This window comes from Epinephelus lanceolatus, chromosome 9, assembly GCF_041903045.1.
Source record: "Epinephelus lanceolatus isolate andai-2023 chromosome 9, ASM4190304v1, whole genome shotgun sequence".
Classification (NCBI taxonomy): Eukaryota; Metazoa; Chordata; class Actinopteri; order Perciformes; family Serranidae; genus Epinephelus; species Epinephelus lanceolatus.
This window is the reverse complement of record NC_135742.1, coordinates 7,593,770-7,614,088: the sequence shown is the minus strand read 5'-3', so window position 1 is coordinate 7,614,088 and position 20,319 is coordinate 7,593,770. Positions and strand designations below refer to the sequence as shown.

Sequence of the window (20,319 nt, the reverse complement as noted above, 5' to 3'; positions counted from 1 at the left end):
CTTTGATCTATAGCCTAGCCTATATGTTTTAAATCTTCCTATTTTTCAGTTGCTGCCTCCTGTGTTTTTCCCCATCAGATCAAATCTGAACAAATATATTATTATATATTATTAATATAATGTAATGTAATATATCTACAGCCTGATACACAGTCAGATTCCACCACATTATCTTCATTAAGGAAATGTAAGTCTGATAAATGATGAATAAACGGACAACACTGAATAAAACTTTTTTTATTAACTTTATGGTTAACTTATTTACACTTTCCTCGCTCTGACTCAGGCTCTTCTTTTAAAGATAAACGTGCACCGTCTGCTACACATGCATTAATATCTCTACATCCACTGGATTAAAATGGAGGTGCTGTCTTTTATTTACCTGTTGCCATGGTGAATCATGGAGTCAGAGCTCCATTGATGATGGCTTTTTATTGTCGGTTTAACTCAAAGTGAACATACTCAGAGTTGATTGAACTAACTCAGATCAGCTGTTCTGGAACCGGATACTCGGAGTTTCCCATCTCAGAGTAAGTCAACTCAGAGTTCAGGGATAGACTCAGAGTTTGTTGAACCTCCTACCTGGAATACCCCTCTGGAGTAGAAAACTCCAGGCCTGGAGGATTGGAAACAAGCAATCACTTCACTTCTGTTGATCAGCAGTCCTATACATCCCTGGAGATATACTGTACATCCTGGAGCAGGTAAACATCGTATTTGTCTCTTTGGCATTTCACCTTTTTGCGGTTGTGGAGCTGTAAACATTTTTGTTTGTTGTCCCCTCAGCGTCTCCTCAGGTTATTCTGCCGTAACAAACGTTGTATGACAGCAAACTGAAGCTACAGAGAAAATGAACAATGAACTGAGGAGGAGGAGGAGGACAAAGATGATGAAGCATCCTGTACAGAGGCTGCACAAGGAGCAAAGCAGTTGTTTTGTTTGTTTGGTTGTTGTGACATTGACCTGAAAAAACAAGCTGCTTCAGAGCATAACAGAGCATCAGGAGCTTTGAGAAGTCATGGTGCTGCTCGTAAATACCACACTGTGAAGATAAAGTCCTGCATTCAAAAACTTACTTAAATATAGTGTGTAAGTATTATCAGCAAATTGTACTTAAAGTATGACAAGTAAAACTACTCATTGTGCAGAATTATAATTACTATTCTAACTATAGACCCTTTTATGGGTGACGTCACTCAAGTAAAGTACAAGTACCTCACAGCTGTGACACAAATGATTCACAAAGAGTATGAACTGAGCTAAGGCATATGTGCAATATACGGCTTTTATTGGCAGATATGTGCAATATCTGGTGTAGGGCATCTGTGCAGTTTTTTTGGTGTGTATAAAAACAGATATACTGTGTGTATGAAGACACTGTGTGCTGTTTTGTCACCTGTTTCTCTAGAATGCCCAAGATAAATGTCTCCTAGGAGAGACAATAAAGGCTGATCTAATCTAATTTGTATTTAAGTACAGTTCTCGAGTAAATGTAATTTCGACTACTGCCATCTGGATTCCCTGGACGAGCTGAATATCTGTGCATCTTTCCAAAATGCACAGCTCTGAAGGGCATAGACAGAAGGAAATGCTCAAGAGAAAAGTGGTTCAGGAGCAGAGAGAGGTTTCTTTACATGAGCAAACAAACTGTAAGACGTCTGTCCCTGATCAAATCACACAGACGTTTTCTGTTAGATTGAAATATGATAGTTGTGTTTACCTGAGCACATCACAGGTGACATTATGTTACACTTCTCAGGCAGAGCTGCTGTAATCAGATTAGTTGAGCTAAATGTCACTGGGAGCTGTGGAAATGTGATGTGAGTAATTTCTCCAGCTTGTTGATAATGAACAGCTTGAGGCCACATGAAGCTGTTTGTTGGTCTTAGCTGGCCTGTGGCACAGAGGAGATGCTGGGGAAAGTGGTGCACTACCTGAAATGTATATTTTCAGTGGGCATTTAACCGTTTGTAGACATAGTGAGTTTGTAGTTTTGTGATTTGCACCCAGTGAACATGGATGTGTTGATTTAAAGGTCAAAATTGTAGATGTAGAAGCTTTCTATTTACTGGTCCATCTACGTCCCAACCCTGACCTATGGTCATGAGCTCTGGGTCGTGACCAAAAGAATGAGGTCATGGGTACAAGCAGCCGAAATGAGTTTCCTCTGTAGGGTGGCTGGGCTCAGCCTTAGAGATAGGGTGAGGAGCTCAGACATTTGCAGGGAGCTCGTAGTAGAGCCGCTGCTTCTTCATGTCGAAAGGGGTCAGTTGAGATTAGGCTGACCAAACGTCCTCTTTTGCCCGGACATGTCCACTTTTTACGTCCCATCCGGGGCATCCGGGGGGTTTTTATAAACTGATGATAATGTCCGGTTTTCCTTGTGTTTGTGTGTGTGTGTTAGAGTGCGGCACGGGCAGCATATTTCTGTCCGAACCCGAACCGAGCCCGACATTATTTAATGACCAAAGCACTGAGTTTGTGTCACACAGTGGTTACAGGCTATTTAACAGGCCGGGCGTGCGCCGTGGGTGCTCAGCTGCGGAGAGGGAAACCTCCGTGTTTGAGACGGGAGCGGGAGGCGGGAGGTCCGACGCTTCTAGCGAGAGGAGAGGGAGAAATAAAATAAGATAAAATAGGAAAAACCTGTCTCCCTCTTTTATTTTATTTTCAGCGTTTAATCAAGGCGGAGGCGGGAGCCTGGAGGTCCGAGACTTCCAGAGAAGGGAGAGGTAGAAACAAACAGTCAATGTGTGTCTGTGTGTGTTATGTTCAGGTGTTGTCACGTAAATAACAGTGCCCAAGCAATAAACAGGACAGACAATAGGATTTTATTTATTTTTACACTACATTTTCACTGAAAGCTGACCGAATCCGACCCGAGCCCGAATACAATTTATAGCTACATTTCTGACCAAACCCGGCCGACCCGTCGGGTACCATCGGGCTCGGATCGCCACACTCTAGTGTGTGTATGTGTCCCCTATTGGGGCCTATCTGAATTTCTGTCTTTGAGTGATATTATTTTGTAATATAACTGAATTTTCTATCCATACATATACATTTTAAATATATTAAAATTATAAGGCATCTTTGAGTAAACTGCGAGTATCATTTAAGTAGGCTATGTCGTGGCCGGCCGAGTGTCCTCTTTTTTGGAAATCAAAATATGGTCACCCTAGTTGAGATGGCTTGGGCATCTGATCAGGATCCTCCTGGGGGCCTCATGTTAGAGGTGTTACAGGCACATCCCATTGGTAGGAGGCCCTGGGGCAGACCCAGAACACGCTGGAGAGATTACATATCTCATCTGGCTTGGGTACACCTTGGTTCCTAAGCCTCCTGGCTTTCCAGGAGCTGGAAAGCGTCGCTGGGGAGAGGGACATCTGTGGTGCTTTGCTTGGCAAAGTCAACAAGTCGAAATATCACGAATGTCACAATACAAATATTCATATATTAATATTCATATGATATTGAAATTATACCAGTGTTATCGTGAACTAAATGATATGGCACACCCCTATTCTCAACAACGTTTTTGGTGAAATATTTAGAGACATGCTACTGACTCAGTGCTATGTGAGCCTACCAGGAGAAAGAAGTTGTCATATTCAGTGCTGACTTATATTTCTTCCAGTGACATGAAAAGGTTTTTAACTTTGAGAGATTTTAAAACCTTTTCCCTCTATACCTTCTTTCATTCTCTGTGCATCTATGAAGTTGTTGTTATCTATGTCAGAAGATGAGGTTATGTGACTGTGTCCTTTTCAACCAGCACCCATTATTCTGCTTATTAATGTAGCACTTGGCAGGGAGCCTATATATGTTCCTTCTTAATGCTGCAAAATTAAGTGAGGCATCAGTGGAGAAACCTTATAGAAAGTGTGCACTTTGAACTAGTCTGCTTCTGTTTGGTGTTTGTTTTTGTTTGTGTTGTAGCTTATACCTTGTTAGCCTGGAACCCTTGTGTATTCAGGTAATGTTTGTAGCACTTGGGTCATTAGCCAAGCCATAAAGGGACCACCCTCACCAGAAAATCAACAGTGGCTGTGTAAATAAATTACGACTGTTGTCTCTCAGAAGAAACCGCAGATGTAGTGTAAGGTTGTTTGGGTGCCATAAAACTTCTTATAGAGGAGGTTTGGGTGAATGGTTGGGTGTGGAGATCACTGCTCACTCTCTGTTCCTCAGCAGGAGTAAACTTTGTTTGTTGGTATTGTTTTCACTGTGAACACAGTGAACTGTCTTGCTGCAGCGTTCTGCACCAGCTGCAGGTGAGACAAAGATGACTGGCTGACACCCAGGTACAGAGAGTTGCAATAGTTGAGCCTTGAGGTGATTATTGCAGTGGTTACAGTTGTGATGTCATTATGAGAGATGATGGACTTAAGTTTTTTTAGTTGGAAATAACAGCCTTTCACCACAGTGTTGATTTGTTTGTCAAATATGAGAACAGAGTCAAAAATGACAGCAAGGTTCCTGGCATGGGTATGAACGTATGATGAGAGTGGTCCTCGGTGGCTGACTATGCTGTCTGTGGGGTTGAGGGTACCAAAAACAGTAACTCCTGTTTTGTTATCATTAATCAGATTTCCCATCCTGGAGGCAGTTAAGGCGGAATGTGATGGAGCTGGAATCCTCTGGGTCTAACGAAAGGTAAATTTGTGTGTCGTCAGTATAACAGTGAAAGGAAACATTGTGCTAGCAGAAGATAGAGCCTAATGGAAGCATGTACAGTGCAAATAAAATGGGCCCTAAGATAGAACCTTGAGGTACACCACAAGACATTCGGGCAGAAAAGGAGGAGAGGCCACCAATCTTAACAGAGAAAGACCTGTCCGATAAATAGGAGGCAAACCACTTGAGTGCCCTGGATGCCTGCCAGTGAGCATTTGTGCCTAATCCTAATTAAACTTTTCCCATAGCGGTAACAAATCAGAAACTTTTTATTAGAATTTTAGAGCTTAAACAATTAGGTTAAGTAGTCACTTCACAGTTAACTTGCAACTCTTTTGGTAATTATTTGATCATTTTGTCTATTTTCCAGGCTGACATATTCTCTTGTTCCAGTTTCTCAGTTTTAAGTATTTGTTCCTTTTCTGTATTTTAAGTCATTGTAAATTAAAAATCTTTGCGTTAGTGAGACAAAACAAGTAATTTGAAGATGTCTTTGTGGAATCTGAGAGCAGTTTTCTGCCATTTTTTAGATCAGTGGTTCCCAACTGGTCCAGCCATGGGGTCCAGATTTCACCTTAGTCATTAGTATAAGGTCCACAAAGTTCTTTGTATTCAGTGTCATACTTGTGTTTGGCCATGTCGTCGAACTAGTTAACTGTCTCTGCCAAGTAGTTGTCGGTTAGTCACTCACTCTACAGCAGGAAATGGCACTTCAAAATAAAAGCTCAGAGCTGCAAATTCAGTTTACTTGAAAATTAAGTTTGTTTTTTACAAACATGACATGTTTGCAAGTCACTTATTCCTAGCCCCCATGATACCTTGCATGAGTTATGATTTCTGATGACTTATTAAGAGATATTAACTCATACGGCAAGCATTTAACATAGTTCAGTATTAACTGTAGCTCCATGTAAAGTGAATAAATGTGCTGTTTCCCAGCGAATCCTCCACTCGTCAGCATTAACGATGCAGTTTACACGTTTTTTTAACTTCTGATTTATTAAAAACTGTTCTGAGCAAAACATGATGCTGAATTTAGAAGCAGACTTCAGTAATAGTAATATAAAGTAGTAGTAAAAGAAATAACTTTTGGCATTGGTTTTTTTTTTTATATATATTTTTATACACTGTTTTAGATTAAACAACGAGGTGATAAAATACCAGATTATTTAAATAATGATTAGTTGCACCCTGAACACTGAATAATATAGTCTTCCTGCAGAAAACATTCAAATGGGCTGTTTTGGACAGAAATTTAGAAGTGCATATTGTGTTTCTTTGACTTCTGTTTTGCCATTATCACTCTTTCATACAAAACACATCTCCAACAAACAGAAGAAAAGTAAAGTAGGACCTCAAGTTATTACACAGCTGTGAGGAAATATTAGAGAATCGCAGAGAATAATTAGGTAAAAGTGCAAAATAAATAGACATGCTAGACAAAAGTGAAAGAAGGATCCAGTACAAGTCGTATGTCCAGAATGTAGAGACTTGCTCCCTCGACTCTGTAATGAGCTAATTGTTGGCTGTTAGTCGAGGTTAATGCAGCTCTATAAATGAAGCTCCTCCATAATGTGTGCCGCAGGTTGTTTGCAGTCACAGAGGCAGAGAGCTGAGCGAGGAAGATAAAGGAGGCGAAGCTGCTTTTCAAGACAGCAGCTGAATTATTATGACTGGAATATTAAGGAAAACATTTCTCACACACTTTATCTCCAGTGTTTGTATCCGCTGTTAAAAGCTGGGACTGAGCTTGTGGTGAAGCTGCTGTTAGTTTATTTGACCTACTTTGAAAGTGATTTAGTAATTCAGGTGTGTTTTTAAATTTATGTAGCCTACATGGACAATAGTCCACATCAGATCAGATTTTACCTTGATGTATTGTTTTGTTTTTAGGCTGTTTTTTAGGCATTTTTGCCTCTTGCTACGTGACAGTATAGAAATGGTAGAGAGAGTTACAGAGACAGAGTGTATGACACTCAACAAAGGTTCCAAGGCTGGAACTGAACCCAGAGTTTTGCAATAATGTGGTATGCGCTTTCACTACTTGTTACCAAGGTGCTCCACCTTGGTGTATTGTTAATACTGTTTTTACTGTTTGTGTGTTATGCATGCATGTATACATATAGTGTGTGTGACATTGAATTTCTTTGTAAGAAAAAATATTTTATGTAAAAGGAAATATAATTCACTTATTTTTTCACTGAAGTTCAAACATTGCATAGTTGTTCTTACAGTATACTGTTTCTCAAGGCTGTCCATGTATGAGCAAAGACAAGGTCTGGAAACATACCTACATACATACAACGGTTTTACAACAACTTACTGGCTATTACTGTTTTTTACATTTAGAAATGGCATCAGATTTGGTCAGGACATGTTTATACTTGTTTTGAATTGAGGGCATGATTGGGATCTTACAACTCCAATTCTCAAAAAGTTGTGACGCTGTGTTAAACATAAATAAAAACAGAATGCAATGATTTGCAAATCCTTTTTGACATATATAAAATGGAATACAGTACAAAGACAGACTATTTAATGTTCAAACTGATAAACTTTTTCTTTTTTTAATAAATTTATACTGATTCTTTTGACGTCTGCAACACGTTCCAAAAAAGCCAGGACAGCAGCATTTTTAGCACTTTGCTACATCACTTTTTCTTTAAACAAAACTCAGCGGGTCTCATTAATGAAAAGTGAGTAAATCTGTGTGTAGATTTGCACATAAAAGCCTACGCTACTAAAAACCTACTCCGGATTCAGGAACACCGTGGGAAACTCAGATTTGATCGTAAACACGTGTGTATGATCATGAATGCCAATCCATCGTAAAGTGACAGCGCGCTCCTGGTAATCAGCAATTAGCATAAATCCCCGCCCATGAATAGCCAATGACCACCATATAAGAAGGTGTAGGTGCATCCTGTCGACCTGTCAGTCATGGCGCAAACAAAGAAAGAGAGAAAGAAAAAAGAATCTTTCCGAAGCGGAGATCGAAATAATTTTGGGTGAAGTGGACTTAAGAAAAAACATTTTATTTTCTTCAGTTAGTAGTGGTGTGACAGGGACAGACAAAGCGAAGGCCTGGAGGGAGGTAACACATGCTGTTAATGTTGTCTCCGTAGTACAAAGAACCATGTCAGAGGTGAAGCGTAAATGGTTTGATATGAAACTGGAGGCAAAGAAACGCATAAGCACACACACAAAAAAATACAGCGGTCACCAAACAAACAGAAGATTCATTTGTGGGGTTTTGAATGAAGTGGGAACGGGAAACCAAAGATGTTTTGTGTGTAATGGATAAACTCTAAATCAGTGATGGCTGTCGGAATGTAGAGCTATTTAACATTTATTTTAACAAATGATACAGATAACATATAGCCTACAGCAGTTTGTATGCATCGTCTTCAAATTATTTGAATCTTAATAGCCTAAAGCTCTGTTTAATACAACGTAAATTAAACATTTTTCAAAACAGATTTATTCATTCAAATGATCAAAAAGCCACAAAACAAAACGTGTTGTCTCAAATAATTCTTTCAGCTGGCGTGTGCTCCTTTGTGGCTCCACCACCTGCTGCTCCTGCTGAACCCAGGCACCGAGGCCGAAGAGGCTGTGACCCGGCTGTCCTTACGGATATTTTTATTATCATCATTCAACATGTAGAAAGAACGTGTAATCTGTTGAGTCGATTTACATAAATAATTCACAATCATGAACCTAATCTGGACCTTAAATCTGCTAATTGCCAACTAATGTAACTAAATGTGTTATATTTTTAATATTTTGTCATGTTTAGATAACGTGTTTCAAAGGTATCTGTGTATTGTGTACATAACAGAGCGCAATATGAATTAAAATTGTAATTTCCAATAGTGACAAGCAATATTTATGTGCTTTACTAAATTTACACAAGCACTACGAGTGGTCAGGAGCAGGAGTAGATTTTGTTAGTAGCTACGAAAAGATCGGAGCTACTAAAATATTGATGAATGCAGACATACACGTAAATTTCCGTCTGCGAACAGTTCACACACAAATTCCTTCTGCTCACGTTTCATGAATGAGACCCAGCGAGTGTTTGGGAGGTGGGGACACTGAGTATTGAAGTTTTGAAAGTGAATTATTTTCCATTCTTGCTTGATATACGACTTCATTTACTCAACAGTCCGGGGTCTCCATTGTATTTTGCACTTCATAATGTGCCACACATTTTGAATGGAAGACAGGTGTGAACTGCAGGTTGGCCAGTCTCATACATGGAATAACGTGCAGAATGTGGTTTAGCATTGTCTTACTGGAATAAAGAGGGACAATAAGCCGAACACTGGACCTGATCGATATACTGAATTTTACAGCTTAGAGTTGCACTTGGAACATAACTAACTCTGCCATGTCTCATCATGTCACCCCAAAAAAACACAAGAACTTTCTAGCAGTCAACCACAGCATGCACCTATACCTATATATATACAGTACAGGCCAAAAGTTTGGACACACCTTCTCATTCAATGTGTTTTCTTTATTTTCATGACTATTTACATTGTAGATTCTCACTGAAGGCATCAAAACTATGAATGAACACATGTGGAGTTATGTACTTAACAAAAAAAGGTGAAATAACTGAAAACATGTTTTATATTCTAGTTTCTTCAAAATAGCCACCCTTTGCTCTGATTACTGCTTTGCACACTCTTGGCATTCTCTCCATGAGCTTCAAGAGGTAGTCACCTGAAATGGTTTTCCAACAGTCTTGAAGGAGTTCCTAGAGGTGTTTAGCACTTGTTGGCCCCTTTGCCTTCACTCTGCGGTCCAGCTCACCCCAAACCATCTCGATTGGGTTCAGGTCCGGTGACTGTGGAGGCCAGGTCATCTGCCGCAGCACTCCATCACTCTCCTTCTTGGTCAAATAGCCCTTACACAGCCTGGAGGTGTGTTTGGGGTCATTGTCCTGTTGAAAAATAAATGATGGTCCAACTAAACGCAAACCGGATGGGATGGCATGTCGCTGCAGGATGCTGTGGTAGCCATGCTGGTTCAGTGTGCCTTCAATTTTGAATAAATCCCCAACAGTGTCACCAGCAAAACACCCCCATACCATCACACCTCCTCCTCCATGCTTCACAGTGGGAACCAGGCATGTGGAATCCATCCGTTCACCTTTTCTGCGTCTCACAAAGACACGGCGGTCGGAACCAAAGATCTCAAATTTGGACTCATCAGACCAAAGCACAGATTTCCACTGCTCTAATGTCCATTCCTTGTGTTTCTTGGCCCAAACAAATCTCTTCTGCTTGTTGCCTCTCCTTAGCAGTGGTTTCCTAGCAGCTATTTGACCATGAAGGCCTGATTCACGCAGTCTCCTCTTAACAGTTGTTCTAGAGATGGGTCTGCTGCTAAAACTCTGTGTGGCATTCATCTGGTCTCTGATCTGAGCTGCTGTTAACTTGCCATTTCTGAGGCTGGTGACTCGGATGAACTTATCCTCAGAAGCAGAGGTGACTCTTGGTCTTCCTTTCCTGGGTCGGTCCTCATGTGTGCCAGTTTCGTTGTAGCGCTTGATGGTTTTTGCGACTCCACTTGGGGACACATTTAAAGTTTTTGCAATTTTCCGGACTGACTGACCTTCATTTCTTAAAGTAATGATGGCCACTCCTTTTTCTTTAGTTAGCTGATTGGTTCTTGCCATAATATGAATTTTAACAGTTGTCCAATAGGGCTGTCGGCTGTGTATTAACCTGACTTCTGCACAACACAACTGATGGTCCCAACCCCATTGATAAAGCAAGAAATTCCACTAATTAACCCTGATAAGGCACACCTGTGAAGTGGAAACCATTTCAGGTGACTACCTCTTGAAGCTCATGGAGAGAATGCCAAGAGTGTGCAAAGCAGTAATCAGAGCAAAGGGTGGCTATTTTGAAGAAACTAGAATATAAAACATGTTTTCAGTTATTTCACCTTTTTTTGTTAAGTACATAACTCCACATGTGTTCATTCATAGTTTTGATGCCTTCAGTGAGAATCTACAATGTAAATAGTCATGAAAATAAAGAAAACGCATTGAATGAGAAGGTGTGTCCAAACTTTTGGCCTGTACTGTATATATATATATATATATATATATATATATATATATATATATATATATATATATAATGCTAATCCTGTTATCATTTTGCATATTACTGATGCGATATGATTTGGATTTAGAGCAGTGACGTGGTCTGCATAGGTTGCTGATGTAGGCAACTTTTAAATTTGCCAGAATGTCCCATACAACAAATGCCAGTGCAGCTGGTTTGCATAAAATCAAACCAGATTATACTCGTACACCAAACTGAACTGGAAAAACCAGAAGCTAAAAGGATGTCTAGTTTCATGCAGGACTCTGTGTAAAGCATTAGCAAACTAACATCTGCTTAACTTTGACAAAGCCAGCTAACTAATAACCTCACTACAAAATCATCACAACAATAACTCATTGAATAAAATGAAATCATAATTGACAAAGTGATACAGTCTTGATTAGCTTGTACTGTTGTAATAGTGCTATGCCCAGTTGTTGCGTTACCAGTCCATGGATGGAGGGGAAAGGAGATGCTGTGGCGTGCTGCTTTTCTTAGCCAGCAGTTTTCTGCTGTGTCAGTTGCCTGCCTGGCTACAAGAAGGAGTTTGAGTGCAGTCTTTGCTGTGCAGTGTTTCACTGGTATAAATCAGAGGAAAACAATTATTCATTTTTCTTGCAGAGTTAGAGGCTCAGTGCTAACTCAACTTTGTTCTCCTTGTTGCTTGATAAGGTAGCTTGCAAACTTATCTGGTCTCTTCAGTTTTGTGTCTGCTAGGAGCAGCCCGCATTCAGATCAGAGAGCTTTCTGCTGTGAACATACAGGAAGGTGTGAGAGCGGGGGAGGGTGTAGCAACAAGGCTGCTTGATGTCATACCTCTACAGAGGTCCAGGAGAAAGAGCAAGAACAGAGCAGAAATGTTCTCCTTTTGTCAGCTTGGTGACCTTCCAGGGGGTCACATGGTACAGTGGTCAATCATGTCTATTTTAACGTTGCTCATAGTGGTGATACACAGAGAGCCTAATGTTTTCTGAGGTGGTATTACAATGTGCAGTCAACATTTACTTTATAATTAGTTAAAGTCAAAAACTTCTAAATCTATTTCCATTAGAACGATCATCACCATTCTCTGAGCATCGAATGAAGGCTGAAATGTGGATATATGACATAAACACTTAAAGTTCCTTTGAGAAGAAAAAACAGAAAAGAAAAAAGCCTCCATGTTTCGTTTGTGAGCAAAATGTCCTCCAGAACGATCAGAGCATCCTTCTTTCTTCCATGTGTCATTGGAGCTTTGTGCTGCTGCTTGCTGTAGACAAACAACTCAGACAAAAGCCCACACAATGACATCACAACACACACTACATAAACACTACCTGTCAGTGACGTCAGTAAGTTACAGATTGCAGCTGCGGCACTGTGATTAATCACACCCAGTTACAGCTTAATGATACGGTGTATGTCCACAGAGTTTATATTTATTCCTTCAGTGTGAATGGGCTTCACTCTCTATTCTTTACATTTTTATTCATCGGTGGCTGATTGTGCACACATACCTCCGCTTTGACTGTTACAGTCCATCCCCACTTTACACACACACACACACACACACACAGACTTAATTACTAAAACTGTAATGTGGAACCTTTTTTGGACTTTTGAAGGTTTTAAAATGAAGCTGCTTGTGAGCCCTTTCACTCATCTGTTGCAGACTCTCCAAATAAAGTGATTTTCCTTGTTGTATTTTAGTGATTAATGGGATAAGTGCAAAGAAACTGAATTCACTGATCAAAAAAATAAAAAATAAATCCCATGACTAAGAGTCTACAGCTGTGTTAGCTGCGCTGTAAGGGCTCTAATACACTGAGAGGCCATCAGTGAGTCATCGACATCTGTCACTTCAGTTTTTGCAGTGTGTGCATTGACACTAGACGGCCCTTTTTTGGCTTTTTTTTTTCTTTTTGGTCGATCCAGCATTCTGAATCGGTGTTGGAGATGGCAGAGCCCGTTGGTGAGAGAAATCACTCTGACTGACAGTTTAGCTCAGTGCACAAAAACAAAAAAGGAAGTGAGGAAAGGAAACAAACAGCTAAAGTCAAGAGGGAGTGAGATCAAAACAAAATTGTTATATTGGGTAAGATCATTGGGTTTGTTTTTTTTTGCCATAGATAGATAGATAGATAGATAGATAGATAGATAGATAGATAGTATCTGACTTTGTGTACGTTATCTTTTTATTAAGTCCATTATTAAGTGTGTGACAGTGATCCCACAGTATGAAGCCCCGAGTCATTACGTACAAGACGGCTTCTTTTCATCCTGTCTCTGTGTTAGTAATTATTCACAACATGTGAATGATTTGCAGTCTAATAATAGCCTACTAATAATGCCTTTGTGATACCAAAGAACATAAATATAAACACTTCAGAAGCATTAAATTGCTGCTGCATAAATGTCACCAGAATTAGATTTCCCTTCGTGGGTCCTGGTCAGAGTAATCTGTCAGTCAGTGGAACTTCATGTTTATTCCTCTTGGATCATTTGCAAAAACTCAGTGTGAACAGGAACCAAACCAAAACTAAAATCCAACAATGTATACTTTTTTCCCTCTGGTGCAACCATATAAAATGAACTGCACTTCAAATAGCAAGTGTTAGTATGGAAGGACACAAACTGAGACACACCATATGTTCACCATTTTTGTTTGTGCTAATTAACACTAAACAGTAACAAGGTATAAGGCTGAGGCTGATTAATGTTGCAGGTATTTGGGTTGTAAACTAAAGCATTGTACATATTCTAATTTTGATCTAGAGGTTCATTAAAGTCAGACGGATTTATCGTCTGGGGGCCGTGAATGTCTGTACAAAATTTTATGTCAATCCATCAAGTAGATGCTGAGTGATGCCACTGGATAAGTAAAAAGTTTGACCTGCTGGTGCCTGTGTACCTGAGGCTGAAAACAATACTCTGCATGTCCCAAAACCTTCATTAGACCCTCCCTGTCTGGTAAACGTCCACATCTTTTAAACTCCACACCCCCAGTTTGTAACCCAGGCTTTCTGTTCCTCCGGAGCCACAAGAGATATGAAGTCCCCTTCAACCATCTTAACTAAATGCATAAAACCGAAAGCTTATCTAACCTCTGCCCAGAAGCCAACTCCCAACCCTCCAACACCTTTTGTTAAAAAGCGGGGACGAAGGGAGACTGAACTCATTTCTAAAGGTCCAAATGTCAAACTGGTCCTCACAAAAATATAGGTACACTCACAAACACAGTCACACACACACACACACACAGTATCTCTCATCCACGGCTCTTGTTTGCCCTCTAGTGGGGAAAAACAGAGCAGCTTTTTATATCTGTGTGAACATGGCTTTGAATTCGGCTCATTAATTTGCTGCTTTTCAAGTCATTCTGTAATCCTGTAATCTACTGACGTGTGGTTATCTGCTAATTAACTGGAGTGCTCCTGATTAGACAGAAATAATATGAACAAATCTGCCGTCACTTATTTAATTTGTCTGTTTAGTTTTAATGGCACCGTTTAAGTTTGACTTCTGCCTGAGGGACATTTAGAATATTTAGAAGTTCTGCTTTGATGACATTTAGATTGAGAGGAATTTTTGGACCGTTATCGACCACTTTGACATCCTGTAAATGATCCCTGACTAACCTGAGTTAATATGATGATTATTTAAGGGGGCAGCTCCAAATGTGCACTGCAAAGTGACCCTTCATTGGACAACCAGGCTGTGTATAGCAGATGTGCTGGTATTTGTTTTTCCCAAACATTGGAACATATAAATATTCAGTTATAATAGTGAAAATCATACATTTATATGATTAAATAAAAAAATAACCAAGAGAAGAAGAGTTCCTTTTTTTAGTATTTCTAAGGGAAGTATTTCTAAGGGAAGTACTTACGCCAAGTACCTGTAAATCCACACAGAGTTTTTCTTTGTTTTGGCAGGACTGTGATTTACCGACAGCTTATTTTGTTGTTTTTGCATGATAAACAGCAGAGATCTTATCAGGCACAATAACTGAAAACTAAGGAGTGAATACTGTATCTAAAGAGTACTGCAGCTTAACTTAAACTTAACTAACCTTTCAGAACAAGTCCTGAAGAAAAATTATAAAGGTAACCAAATCTGTTTTTTGTTTATTGACTGTTTCTGTATGTTGTAATGCAGCTGGACTGACACTAGAGGGAGCTAGTCAATCACGAATCATAAAACCCTGACAGGGTTTAGGTAGTGTAATACAGCAGCTTTAATTTATCTATATTTACTTTGAAGGTTTATGACATACTAGTCTATGACATATTTATTTATATTTTATATATAATTAACATAGTATAGTAAGTCAAAAAATATCATAAAAAAGTCAAAGAATATTAGGTTAACATAACATGACATTTTTTTAACGTTATGTTGACATAACATGATATTTTTTTACATTCAACACTATAACATTTTTTTTTTTTAATTCTTTTGACATAATAAACTGTTTTGTTTTTTTTTTTTACAAACTCTACTATGACATTTTAAGGACTTTTACTTCCAAAATCTGAACTATAGGATTTTTTACATGCTATACTTTGACTGTTTTTATACTATGACATTATTTATGTCATTGTTTTTCAACACACATGCTTTACTGTGATGCTTTTTTCATAATTTTTACAACATAATATACGATGACTCTTTTTAATGACATTTGATGACATACTTTACTGTGATGTTTTTTAAAAGGTTTGTGAATGACAAACCTTACTGTGTGTTTTAAAATGATTTTGGACGACATACTATACTATGATGTTTTTTCATCATTTTGGATGACATGCTATACTATGACTTTTTCATGATTGTGGACGACATACTACTATAATATGACTTTTTTTTCATCATTTTGGACGACATGCTATATTATGACTTTTTTTCATCATTTTGGACGACATACTATACTATGATGTTTTTTCATCATTTTGGATGACATGCTATATTATGACTTTTTTTCATAATTGTGGACGACATGCTATACTATGACTTTTTTTCATCATTTTGGACGACATGCTATATTATGACTTTTTTTCATAATTGTGGACGACATACTATACTATGACTTTTTTTCATCATTTTGGACGACATACTATACTATGATGTTTTTTCATCATTTTGGATGACATGCTATATTATGACTTTTTTTCATAATTGTGGACGACATGCTATACTATGACTTTTTTTCATAATTTTGGACGACATACTATACTATGATGTTTTTTCATGATTTTGGACGACATACTATACTATGACTTTTTTTCATCATTTTGGACGACATACTATGTTTTTTCATTATTTTGGACGACATACTATACTATGATGTTTTTTCATAATTTTGGACGACATGCTATACTATGACTTTTTTCATAATTTTGGACGACATACTATACTATGAGGTTTTTTCATTGTTTTGGAAGACATGCTATACTATGACTTTTTTTTTCATTATTTTGGACGACATACTATACTATGACTTTTTTTCATCATTTTGGACGACATACTATACTATGACTTTACTGTGTGACTATACATGACCTTACTATGTACATCGGTTCAACATTGGGGGGCCCAATTCGATACTTCCCGAAAGCATGGTAATTACATCCCAGCAGTAAGTCCAGCTGGTATTCCCTCATCCAAGAGTGCTAACCTTCAACTGTGAAATGTTGAAAAACATGAACTTTCAAGTGGTAGTTCAATGTTTGTCCCAGCGATGACTCATTTGTTCTTCTCTTACTTCAGAAAATGTTTCCTTCAGTTTTCCACTCACAATGAAAAGCAGCACACAATCACTGTTCGATAATTCTGTTTATTTTCAATATACATTTCATTTGAAAAATATAAATTCTAAAATAAACCATTTCACCTGTTTCTAAAAAGTCACAAAAAGTTAATCAAAACAAATGTATCAGTATTTATTCCATATGCTAAAATTAACATCATTAACAACTTTTTCACTTGATGTTGTAGATTTTTGTCCGACATGCTGACACACAGTACAACACACTTTAAACTAACAACTCCCCACATATAATATGTCTCAGACATTAAGTCACACTTTTTCCCACTCGCTGCTGTTGACGACTAAAAACACTGATGTGGAGAATAAATTGCGTCGTTACTTCAGCTAATGAACTGAAATTAACTGACAAAAACAAATTCAACACAATGAACTGTGAGGGTACAAAGTTGTTGCATTTTGGTTTGAGCCCACATGCCTTTATGTACATGATTTACACAGGACAAAGGCGGCTCGTTTATCACATAGTTTAATTTTATCTTTATAGTGGTGATGAAGACAGAGGACTTCCACTGAAGACTTAAATATCCAAGTGAGAAAGTGCTTCAGTGTGCCCTCTACGGATAAAGTGTGGGTACTGTCATGATGAACAGTGCTTCAGTAATACTGGCCAGAAAAAGTCGTCAGATCTAAGAGGCTCGATTTTTCTTCTTTGTGACTGTGGACTCACTGGTCACTCTGTGGGAAATACAGTGAAATACTTCGTACAACATCCTCTGCCTCATTTTAGCAGATTGAAATTAAGCACTAAAAACAACTGTGGATGTTTTGTTTTAATGATGAGTTTGGATTTTTAAAATATTAAGCTATCGTACGCTGTTATCATTTCTCCTCTCCATACTGGCTGTGAAACAGTATCTTTCTACTGTTACTTCACTGTAAAAAGATGGGGAACAAAATTTACAATCAATTCGCAAAAGTGTATTTTACAGTTAGCTGAAGTCTTTTGAGCCAAATCAAGAGGGTATTCCCCAAAATTGTGGTCTGTTTAATCCGAAATTCTCACACTGTTTCTTGACACAACAACTACTTCAATGTGCACTGCAATAGTGACAACTTGAAAAAGTAACTGTCCAATTGGAGCATGGGTTAATTATCATGAACAAGCTGCAAACTTCAGGCTTGTAAGTAGAACTGCTTTACAACTTTTAAAATAATCAGCCACTAATTCAAGAATTAATTAATCGGATTGAGTAATTTTTAAAGAAAAAAAAAAAGATGACAGTGATCGATAGCTCCTCAGTGTACATACAGTACTGCGTGAGTGTTATATAGACAGACTCTTTATATAAAAAATCCAAACCCATCGTTTTACACATAACACAAAAAGAAATGTGTGATCCCATTTTCACATCAGATCATTCCAACAGCAGCTGACACGAAAATAAACAAACCTGCTGCGTGGAGCTTACGTGGATTTGATTCCCTCCTAATCCCTTTATCACATCATTACCATAATAATTTCAGTCTGGATCGATCTCTTATAAGCCACTTCGGTAAAGTAGTTTGTGCAGCACAAGCGATTTATATGATATGCATTTCTAGTTAGAGTTTAAGTTTGGCTGAGGAAAATCAGATGATTATGAATCGCTGAACTGTTTTCTACCCACAAAAAAAGGAAGAAAAGGACATAAGAAAAAGTTACCAACATACACACAAAATAATCATTAAAAAAAGAAAAAACAAAAAAAAAAAGAAATGATTGAATTTAAAAGAGTAACAAAAGCTTTGAAGTGAACACGTAAAAGAAAGATTCAGAAAATTAGAAAGAGAAAGTGGAGCGATCAAAACTGCATCAAAAAGTGATAATAAAAATATTTACCTCATCTGCACATACAAATGTGCATTGTTAATTAACTGTTAATTAACTTAATCTATTTGCACACGTTTCCTTCACAAGCTATAATACAGTGAATCTCTTGAATCGTTTCAACTCTACAAGACAGAGAGAAAATATCAAAACCCCATGCTGCATCAAAAATCAACATGTTGCATTTGTTCATAAGCATTTAATCTAAAACAAGAGGTAGAGCTATAAAAACATAATTTTCCTGCTACAGGAAAATGTTATTAGAGTAATTCTGATTTATATAAAAATTCAGACGGATGATATTTATATATATTTATAAAAAAAAAAGAGCAGGGAGGGCATTTCATGCGCGGTCAGAGAGCTGCAGCATTTACTGTTGATATGTGGGAAGAGTTGCATAGACGAGTAGTAAGGAGTTACATTTATCTGTTTACTGTGAAGCTGTGAGAAAAAATACCGAGAAGACTGTGAGCAAAGAAATGGTTTTAAAATGGCTTCATCATTAGAAACAAAATTTTTTTTGTGTCGTGTTAGACCTTTCTTTTCTGTACGATAAACTCAGAACAAAGTTTTGAAATCATGAAGAGGATTCTGAGATTAAAAAGGATATTGTTGTTGTAAAGGAAAGTAAAAGTTGTCTTGCGGGTTCTGCAGGAGTCGCCTGGCGGTGGTTTGGTGCTCTACAGAGACGTTTCAGAGCCTCTGCCCCTCCAGTAGAAAGAATTATCATCGTCTGGGTCCATGTCTATTCTAATCTGAGGCACAGGCTTCAGCGGACTCATCTCAGGACTGAAACACAAAGAGATTTCATTGTTACGATGCATGCTACGTATAGGGTAGTTAAATTAAAGCAACACTTTGACAGTTTGGGGAAATACATCGGCTTACTCACTTCCTACTTCACATTTCCCTCCAGAAAAGGTTTGATACTCTTGGGTCTTTATTGTAAAATTTGTGGCTAGAGCCAGCAGCTGGCTAGCTTGTCCTTTCAAAGGATAATTCTGTTTTACTACAACTTGGATACATCAATACTGAAAACTTGCCAAAACTACAAAATGGCCCAAACTGTAAAAATCAGACCAAAATAATCCTTTAAATAAAGTTTAATCAATGTTTTATTATTAATGTCATCATAAAGTTTCAGAATTTTCTCAAAGCTCTGCAGGACAAACATCTTTTTGATATCTTTGAATTTTAAGCAACACAAAGTGTCCAATTGGAAATCTAAATCAGACTTTTAGACTCCTCCTTACATTAGTAGAGGATAAATAGTCTTAGAGCCTCTTTACACCTGGTATTAACATGCGTCTTGGGTAATCGGATCATAGGTGGACAGCTCTATGTCTGTCTGTTAACACCTCCACATGCGTCTCCAGTGTCCACTTGTGATCGGATCCACCTTCTCTGCTCTGTATGCAAATAAACACGTCCACTTGTGATCCAATCACCTGGGACACATGTTAATACCTGCCCTGTTTGGTTCGGTTCAATCTAACTCAAGTTCATTTGCCCTCTATGTGCGGTTCGTTTGGGCAGGTGTGAACATGGCAATCACACTCGGGTGTGCACAAAAAGAGAAGGTCCGGAAGGTCTCGGTCCGGTAACAAACTCCGGTGCGGTTTGTTTGTGGTGAGAACGTGTTCCGACCTCGTTCTGAACCAAACTGCAACTTTGTCTTGCAAGTGTACTCCTCTTCAACGTTACTGTAGGACACAATTCTGACCAATCAAGAGCAGTTTTCTCGCAGAACGCATTTGGTCTTGAATGCTTGTAAATGCTGCCGTGAGAACACGAACCAACCCTAGGCAATTATGCAACTTTGGAGCAAAATTAGTCCCAGATTCAGACAAAAGAAAGACAACTCTAGGTCTGAAAGCACCCTGAAATGTCTCTGTACT

At 38.3% G+C, this 20,319-nt stretch overlaps 1 protein-coding gene across 3 annotated transcripts in view; it reads right to left on the bottom strand.

Annotated features, from left to right (window-relative positions):
* Positions 1–18,958: 18,958 nt before the first annotated feature.
* The window catches only part of slc4a4a (solute carrier family 4 member 4a), a 78,492-nt gene continuing 77,131 nt past the window's right edge, over positions 18,959–20,319 (bottom strand). For 2 of the 3 annotated variants that reach the window (XM_033619483.2, XM_033619484.2), the window contains exon 27: positions 18,959–19,210. Coding sequence is in view for 1 of the 3 variants with exons in the window: in XM_078170506.1 (XP_078026632.1) it covers positions 19,102–19,210 (109 nt within the window). In the remaining 2 variants the exon portion in view is untranslated. The remainder of the gene's footprint in view (positions 19,211–20,319) is intronic. The other variant, XM_078170506.1, reaches the window with a different exon arrangement.